General features: G+C 31.8%; 1 protein-coding gene across 1 annotated transcript in view; it reads right to left on the minus strand.

The window, feature by feature from the left end:
* Nucleotides 1–465: 465 nt before the first annotated feature.
* Nucleotides 466–9,438, minus strand: part of MOSPD2 (motile sperm domain containing 2) — a 26,878-nt gene continuing 17,905 nt past the window's right edge. The window contains exons 4-11 of the mRNA XM_074192796.1: nucleotides 8,856–9,014; nucleotides 7,730–7,906; nucleotides 7,137–7,249; nucleotides 5,391–5,487; nucleotides 3,167–3,263; nucleotides 2,697–2,826; nucleotides 1,852–1,951; nucleotides 466–893 (exon numbers count right to left, since the gene is read on the minus strand). Coding sequence (XP_074048897.1) covers nucleotides 738–893; nucleotides 1,852–1,951; nucleotides 2,697–2,826; nucleotides 3,167–3,263; nucleotides 5,391–5,487; nucleotides 7,137–7,249; nucleotides 7,730–7,906; nucleotides 8,856–9,014 — 1,029 coding nt within the window. The 3' untranslated portion in view covers nucleotides 466–737. The remainder of the gene's footprint in view (nucleotides 894–1,851; nucleotides 1,952–2,696; nucleotides 2,827–3,166; nucleotides 3,264–5,390; nucleotides 5,488–7,136; nucleotides 7,250–7,729; nucleotides 7,907–8,855; nucleotides 9,015–9,438) is intronic.

Below are 9,438 nucleotides of genomic sequence, written 5' to 3' on the forward strand. Positions count from 1 at the left end.
GTAAAAGTCACAAAAACAAAGTTGTTAGTTTTAAACTGATTATATCTAAATCAGAGTATTAGTCAAAAAGTCCTAAACTCATTGAAGGCAAGTTATCAAGGAATACTGATAGGAAACAAAGGCTGAAGGTGGTTTGGCATTAAATAGTTTTACATTCCAAAAGAATATTGACTATAACCAGCTATTAGTTCTCAAAATTACAAAACCATGATTACATAAATTACTCTGTATAAGTATGTTTTCTTACTCAACATACACTTCCTTTATATACACAGTATAGAAAAGCGAATGCATTTGGCTCAACTACAGTAATTCAGTTCCATAAAAAAAGGCAGATTATATCTTTTAGCTACAACAAAATATCTGCTTGCATTTTCAGTTCAGCTAATAAGATCAAGATAAAACTGAAACAAGTATATTTTAAAGTACTCCAAAAGAAAAAATAATAATTTATATTCAGAATAATAATATCCCATGGTTTTATTTTCACTTATAAGATAAACTAGTCATCTATAGTCAACTTCTTCTTTGTTCTTAATGTAGATCCTCATTCTAATATTCTTCTCTTTCCATGGCAGACTGGGTCCTCTTTGTCACTGACTTCTTAAATGGCAAAGAATATCAGAGAGCTGTACTTTGGTCTCCAGGGAGCATATGTGTACAGACTTTTTTTTCTAATTGGATAAATTTTAGGTCTTATTCCTCTTCACACTAATTAGGAGAGCCAGCTATGTCTCTTACAGAATATTACTCCCCTGAGAATATAGTAGATAGAAGCAAGAAGTGGCAAAAGCAAGTAAGAGCACAGTTAAATAAAACAGCAGCTGTTGAAACCAGAGACAACGATCAACTTCATCTTGAAGTTTCCTATTGATGTCTAGTAAATGGGTGAGCTGAGAAAAAAAGAGATGAAAGACTGCATCCATAAAATATTCTATTCATCAAATGAAAGCTGAATAGGCATATTTGAAATCCAAACACTTAGGTAATATAATGTAAATAATTTGAAAACCATATATTTAAGTAATATAATTAGATGAAGACAAAATGACTAAAAGCTATTATATATACATATATATATGTGTGTGTGTGTGTGTGTATTATATAAAACCAAAATATATTTATTATGTGAATTTTTGCCTTATTACTTGAAATTCAAAAAAGGTTTTCTTTTGGTAGGAAAAGAAAAAAACAAAGCACTAACCTCTAGAAGTGAAGAAACTTTTCAGCTAACAGGAACTGTTAATGTTAAAGTGGAAATGGAATCATCTAACTCTATACTCCATTTGTGACAGGTTAAGAAACTGAGGCACAGAGGTGAAATAACTTCATCAAAGTCACATAATCAGGAGCAAAGAGAGTCTTCCAAACCAGGTTTTGTTAACTCCTGGTGGTAAAGTCTTTTCCAATACAATATGCCACCATTTCTACAAATCACTTCATGACCAACCATCAACCACAAAACCAACTGGCAAGATATAGCACCACCATAAATCAATTTGATTGACAGAAATAAAATCATTATAAATTAATGTAGTGTACTAAATAGTACCTTCCTCCATTAGTTATTAGGGATCCCTAAGGCAATGGATAGTTTTGATGCCTTTCTTCAAAAGTCTCCAAAGCATAAATAAATGATTGGGGCTTGAAAGATTTGCGACTCCCAAAGATTAAAAAAAAAATCCATCCATCACTTATTGAGGCCTCCTTCAAGAGGAAGCAATCCAACATATTTTTCAATCTCCAAAATATTTTTTCTCTAAATTGGAAAAAAATAGATTTCTAATGATGATTAAGGTGAACAGTTTGAATTTTAACTTAGCATTTAATTTGGAAAGAAATAAAACTTACTTGTAAATGTATGTCCACATTGCTTTTGGATGGATTGTTAAAAGAATTTTCTTTAAATGTAAGAGAAGATGGTTTACTGCTATCAACGTGGCATCTTAACCTGTGAAAATTTTCTTTAATATTAGTATACAGTGAGTAAAAACAATTCAAACATTTAAAAATTTGAAAAGTCCTTTCCTAAAGTAGTGAGAAATTTTTCTGATTGCCTACTAACAAATTTTTATTAGTATCAATCTTTACTTTTCTGTTCCAAATGGCATTTTAAATGAACCTACCTAAAGTACATTGAAAACACTGATGAGATATATAACAAAGGTAGAAATTCAAGGTAATAATATGAATCAATGGAACCATGCAGACTTTTCTGTCTTTAGAAATCAGTTATATAAAAATTGAGCCTATGAAGGCCTTAATATACTTTCAAATATATGGAAGTAGACTTGCTGCTTTGTTCTATTAACGTCTTTTAAAATGTTGTACTTATTCTGTTCCTAATAATTTTGTTCCTGATTGAATATCTTTTTAAACACATTTAACAGATTTCAAGAACCCTAATTTAAGCACAGAGCTATATAACAGTCAATCTTCTTTTCTGTTTAATGGACATTTAAGAGGTTAAGTCTGATCTGTGATTACTTCCAATATGAGGTTCCATACAAGGCTACTCAGAACATGAATAGAACTTAATTCATTTACTAGTTACTGTCACAGTTAAAGAACCACTGGTCTCACACATCAACTTCACTTTCACATTTAAGTTACTGGGATTGATGTCTCTGTCAAAAAAGGCCGATAATTTGTTTTTTCCTGAACTGCACATAGAGGGGCCTTGAACACAAGCTTACCTATGCTCCATTATTTTGCTTCTGGGTATATCCTTCCAGAACTGTGCCAGTTCTGCTGTCCCTGTACCATAAGGCTTTTCCATTTCTGCAGCCATTATTAGAAAACGATCTTGAGGTGAAATTGTGAAACCTTCAGTCCCAAATAATTCAACAAAACAATGAGGGAGGAGAAAGAAAGACAAAAGAAAAAAAGGCAGAAGAGAAAGGATAAAAGAAAAATAGGAGGAAGGTAAAGGAAAAAGAGAAAAATGTCACTTACATGTCTAGATTAAGATACTTTTTACTTTTCAAATAATTATAGTAACAGAACACTTTATTAACCATTTGATTTTAAGTCACAATCTCAGAACAATCATAAAAGAAAAAGAAGAAAAGAAATGCAGATTTAATAAGGAAAAGGTTCTTTTAAAAATGAAAAATTAAGATTTTATTAGTAGTTAATAAAAAAAATTGACAGTAACTTAACTTACCCCCATGAAGAGATACCACAATATCTAATGATGAACCAGGGTCACAGCAGCTATTACTTGGCTTAACTCTATATTTGTCTGGAGCTGTCGTTCTCACCTGAAATAGTAAGTGCACTTAGGTAGATTAAAAGTTCTAGCTTTATTTAATAATAAAAGTCAACCCCAATACAACAGGCCTTTAATTAATACCTACTATGTGTGATTTAAGTGCTAGGTTTAAAAAACAATTAAACTATATCTTCCCTCAAGGAGGTTACACTGTACAAGGGAAGACAATATATGAACATAAGATAATGCAAAATATATAGAGAAAATACAAAGTAATTTAAGGAGGAAAAAATAAGAAGAGTAACACCTATGGAGACAAAGATAGACTGTATGTGTGAAATAGTACTTGACCTGAGCTTTGAAGGAAATGAGAGTTTCTAAGAGGCAGAGGTAAGGAGAGACAGTATTATAATCATAGCAGTAAAAGATTGCCAGGGCACAATAGTGGGGTATGGAATATCAAGCAGTGACATATCCAATGTAAGATGTTTTAAAAAACAGTTTGGTGCAGCTAGGTGGTGCAGTGGATAGAACCTAGCACTGTCTGATTTTACAGGCACTATACCAGACTTTCTCTTATATTAACAGAACCCAAGAAATCTTCCTATATTCAAAAGAAAACATAAAAAATGAGAAAAGTCCAACATGCTCAAAAATATTTATAGCAGTACTTTTTGTAGTGGCAGAGAATTGGAAATTGATGGGATGCCCATCAATTGTAGAATGGCTGGACAAGTTATGGTATATGAATGTTATGGAATACTATTGTTCTATAAGAAACAGTGAATGGTCAGATTTTAGAGAAGCATGAAAAGAATTACATAAACTGATGCTAACGAAGGGAGCAGAATCAAGAGAACATTGTACACAGTAACAATAACATTGTGAGATGATCGACTATGATGGATGAAGATTCCCCTTAGTAGTTCCAAGATCTAAGACAATGCTGGGAGAACTGTTATGGACAATACCAACAACATCAAGAGGGAAAAACAACCCAATAGAATCTGAATGGATGCTATGTTCATTTTTTAAAAATTTCTCTTCTGTTTTTCTTTACTATTTCATGGTTTTCTTTCCTTTCCTTCTTCATACACAAAATGACTAATATGTAAATATATTAAACACAAAAGTACATGTGCAATTTTTACCACACTGTTCGTCACTGAGGGGAAAGGGGTGAGAAGGGAGAGTGGTAGAAAAATTTGTAATTGATAAATATGCAAGTAGATGAATGTTGAAAAATTCCATAATACGTAACTGGAAAAAATAAAATAAAAATCAAAAGTGAAAAAAAACCCCAATCTTGATCCAGTGACCTAGCATTTCCCATTCCTTGTTAAACTACCACAAGCACTTGGATTATAAAAGTAAATAATACAGGAAAAGAATAACTTTATACATCCCCAAAATTCTATGTATTTACTAATACACTTAGACAATAGTGGTACACCTAAGATTAGTAAAGCAATTTTAATACATATTAAATATTAAAGTTTAAAACATTAGTGCATAATAACCATAAATTGAATATAAATGCATTACTATATATCCAACACATATATATCCATATATCTTTAGATGTAATAGGTATAAGGTTTATTAATGAGTTAACTACTAAATCCAAACCTTGAAAATATGCTCACTGAAGGACTGCACTTTTCCATTCTATAATTCTATCTGTCCTTACTGATCTGATAAGCATTGACCCTGGAATCAGGAGGACCTGAACTCACATCTGACCTCAGACACTTAATAATTGCCTAGCCATGTGACCTTGGGCTAGTCACTTAACACCATTGCCTTAAATTAATTTTTTGTTTTGTTTTGTTTTTCAAGGCAATAGGGTTAAGTGACTTGCCAAAGGCCACACAGCAAGGTGTGTCTGAGGCCAAATGTGACTTCAGGTCCTCCTGACTCCAAGGCCAGTGCTATATCTACTGCGCCATAAAACACCTGCTTTAAATAAATTACTAAAAAGAAGAGTTTCTGACATGCCTTAAATTTATGGATAAACTCTTATACTAAATGAAGATTCATCTTTTGAATATTTTACTACTAAAATGATTCTCAAAACCCTTCTAAAAAATTTGCCTGGTCAACCTTAAAAATATATATTTACATATGTATATAAATATATGATTTTGTGACATTTCATAGATTTTAAGCAATTTACCTTAAATGCAACTACGTTTTTTGTTACATTTGTGAGTACTATCAAGCACTTCTTCTCTCCAAGATCTTTGGATCCAAAATAAAGTTCTTCAGCGGGGCTATATGTAAACAAAACAAGATTGCTATTTAGTTTGAATAATCCTTGGAACTACACCTAGAATTAATCTCAACCAATAACAAGCTAAATATGTTTCTTTAATCTATATTCAGATATGGAAATGTGCTGACACAAATTTGTCAAAAACAAAAAAGTAGCCGTTATTCTACTTTTATAAACACAAATATGTGTAATTTTTAGAGTACTAGAAGTTGGCCTGGGCCAAAATGCAAAATAAGAAAATCATAATTCTGGTTCACATATATAAAGCCCTAGAGATTGCTTTTCCCTAGGTCTGTGAGGCAGGCAGTACAAATATAATTATTTGTCATTTTGCAAATTTTAAAAAATGAAGTTCAGAAAACTAGAATAATTCCCCCATAATAATAAAGGTAAGGGCTAGAACTAAAGCCTAGGGATTATTTTTCAAGTACTTTTTCTGGCATCACACTGTCGCCTAAGAAGAAAAAAAAGAACTAAAAGGATAATTAATCAAAGTGTGTAAACTTAAATGTACAATTACTGGGCACCTAGGTGGCACAGTGGATCGAGCACTGGCCCTGGAGTCAGGAGGTCCTGAGTACAAATCTGGTCTCAGACGCTTAATAATTACCTCGATGTGTGATCTTGGGCAAGTCACTTAAACCCAATGCTTTGTCAAAAGAAATGTCAATTACAATGATCAGATAATGAAAAGCACTGTTTTACAAAAAGTCAGTTAATAATAATGACTTGGAAGCTAATGATTAAAATAAAAGTTTATAATTTTGAAATGGTAATACTTATTTATAATTTATTTTTTATTTATTTATTTTTTGCAAGGCAAATGCGGTTAAGTGGCTTGCCCAAGGCCACACGGCTAGGTAATTATTAAGCATCTGAGGCCAGATTTGAACTCAGGTACTCCTGACTCCAGGGCCGGTGCTCGATCCACTGCGCCACCTAGCCGTCCCACTTATTTATAATTTAAAACAAAAATTTAGCATTATAAAAAGCTTAAATAAAATTTTGAGTATAATTTACAAGCAAGAACTCATGACAGCATGCTTACTATTTTCAACCTAGGTTTAACATTAAAACATAACTCAACAACAGTTTTGAATTATAGTTTTCTTGGTCTAACTGCATCAAGTTTTTCTGAAAGTATAATATAAATCACAATATTTTGGTTTATTAAAAACCAAAAAGTTAAAAAACCCATTCTATCAGTCATCCCAACTTAAGATTTTGCATCTAGTTTGCTTGTTTCTTTTAAAAGAATCCTCTTGATCAGTTTTTCATCTGATATTATTAACTTCAAATGGAGAGAAAACATGGATAAGAATACTAGCCTTCCTAGGAAGACCTTTGTTTGAGTTATTCGCCTGACAAATATTTGCCTGTGTGAATCTAGGTAGGTTATGCAAGCTATTAGTACCTAAGGTGCCTCTACCTGCACTGGTAGAGGATGTTTTCTCTTCCAGGAAAGTTCTCTATATCAACCACAGGTCTAGTTCCTATCTCCTTATTCTTATAGTTTCAAAAGACAATGAATCATATAGAATTGTCTGGTATTTTCACAACTCATTTTTAAAAAATTTATATTATACAACCCCCCACCAACACACCCATAGTAAGGATAATAAGATAATCAAATCTTGAAATCTTTACCTGATATGCAATAGGACTCCTTTAAACATGCTCAATGATTTCTTTAAAGTTTTTATCTTTGAATCTACTTTATCAGATTCTTCTATTCTGGAAGTTTGTTCTACTGAGCTAATCTGTGTGAGAATAAACCCCAATAATTATAGAGAAATGGAAAATAAACCTACTGAAAATTAAACAATTAATTCTACTGAAAATAAAGGCAAAGGATGATATTTCAAGTGAATTAAAATTTTCTAGTTGTCTTTTTGCATTATTATCACCACCACCAAAAATATTCATTAAGTACTACTTTACTAGGCAGTAAAACATATCCTCAAAAAGATCTGAAATCTCTAGGAACTCTCATTAAATAATACAACAGTTCCTTATATTTAGAACATTATACAACTATCTCTTTAGTCCATATAGAATAATCAGCTTTGTGAGAATAAGTTATAAATTATATATTAAACATATAAATAGGTTTACTGCTTCAATAAAATAGCCAAAAGGAAGAAAAAATTGGTTGTTATAAATGTACAAATGTCAATTAAAATATTCAAATGTTTCCATTATTTTTTTCCCCATCGCTTATAACTAATGTCATTTTTTACCTTTTTGGGAATAACAACTTGATCTTCACTGGAATTTGCTTCCCCTGTTTCTTTATTATCTGTTTCTAAATCTTCTTTACTTTCAGTTTCATCCTCACTGGTAATAGGTCCATTTTCACACAAAGGAGTTTGAAAATCATCATCCACTAGTGGTGGATAACTATACTTGAAAGGATCCTGAAACACAAAAGAATAAAATATCAGTCATTATCATAAAGATGTTAGCAAGAAATACATTATTTCCCAAATGGATTCAAAATGGACTTAGTCTTAAAGTGGTGTTTTAGAAATTGAATCATTTTTTAATACTTTTTATTTCATTTACAAAAGTTCTAAGGGAAAATGACTACAGCATATACACACACACACACATATATTTAAAACTATGCAATTTCTAAATTTAAAAACTCAATAAAAATGAAGAAAAAAATCATATCATGCAGATTTTTGTATTTGCTGATTCTTGGCTCTGACTGTAAGTTAAAGTTAGCCTAGTAATCAGTATGTGATGCTAACTTGGTAAAAAAAAAATGCTTTAAAAATAGTCCCTATGTATTTTAACTTACATTTCCAATAAGCACACATTGCTCCACAAAATAATACATTTTAAAAATGTCTTTAGCACAACTAGTTACAGCTTACTATTCCCATAGCATATAACATTTAACTGGCATTCCCTCAAACCTATGTGCCAATCAACCAGAATAATAAGAATAGAATAACTGTAGAAAGCGAACTGGATCTGGAATAGGAAGATCAAATCCTAGCCCTTTCACTCACTCACTCATTGCATTACTGTGCACAAATGACTTCACATCTCTGGGCTTCAGTTTCCTTATCTGTAAAATGAGGCAGCTGGGTTGGATGATCTCTAAATCTATGACCCACTTGACTTAAAATTTACAATTAATAATGTAAATGTCTTACACATTTCTTTTTGTGATGTGTATATTTATTAATTATAAGAAACTGTTGCTTTATGATTACTGGGTACCTTTAGCTTCCTCTGTACAATAATTCTATTTTATAATAGCTAAATTTTTAAGGATCCTTCCCCTCCCCCAACTAAGGAAAAATACATAACTTTATTTACAAATAATTCAGACTTGTCAACCACCATACTTACAGTTCCACCCATGTGTGGGGGCAAATATTCTATGCTGATGTACTCCTGAACTTCATTTTTACCAGTAAACTTCAACATGTTCACTGCTTCTGGACCAAGCCAGCCTTTCACAATTTTAAAAGCAGCTAGAGAATATATAATAGTTTCATTAAATTGTTTTTTTATTTAACTTATTGCACACATCACAAAAGGCTGGTCAAAGAATAGTCATTTTTTTTCTTAAAAGATGTTATTAACATTTTCTAATGCTAGAAGACAGTTATACCATTTTTGTACTTTCCAGTTTCTAAATGCCTAACAACATTCAGAAAAGCCAAGTTGCCATAATCAACAGTTTGCTATTTTCACCAAGGCTTTGGACCTTGCAGAAATCTATGATGACACTAGCTGCTGCAGTCTCAAAGACTGGGTTCACTGATCACAAGGGTAGAATGAAATGGACAATAGTTTAATATATATTAAATAAACTGCAATGTTTTCACTGACACTGCTTACCCATGTGGGAGCAGACTATGTAGGTTAAACTCCACATCAGAGCATAGCCCATGCATACCAAGACAGTATCTCAGATACAATGGATTGA

The sequence above is a fragment of the Macrotis lagotis genome, chromosome 6 (genome assembly GCF_037893015.1).
Source record: "Macrotis lagotis isolate mMagLag1 chromosome 6, bilby.v1.9.chrom.fasta, whole genome shotgun sequence".
Lineage (NCBI taxonomy): Eukaryota > Metazoa > Chordata > Mammalia > Peramelemorphia > Peramelidae > Macrotis > Macrotis lagotis.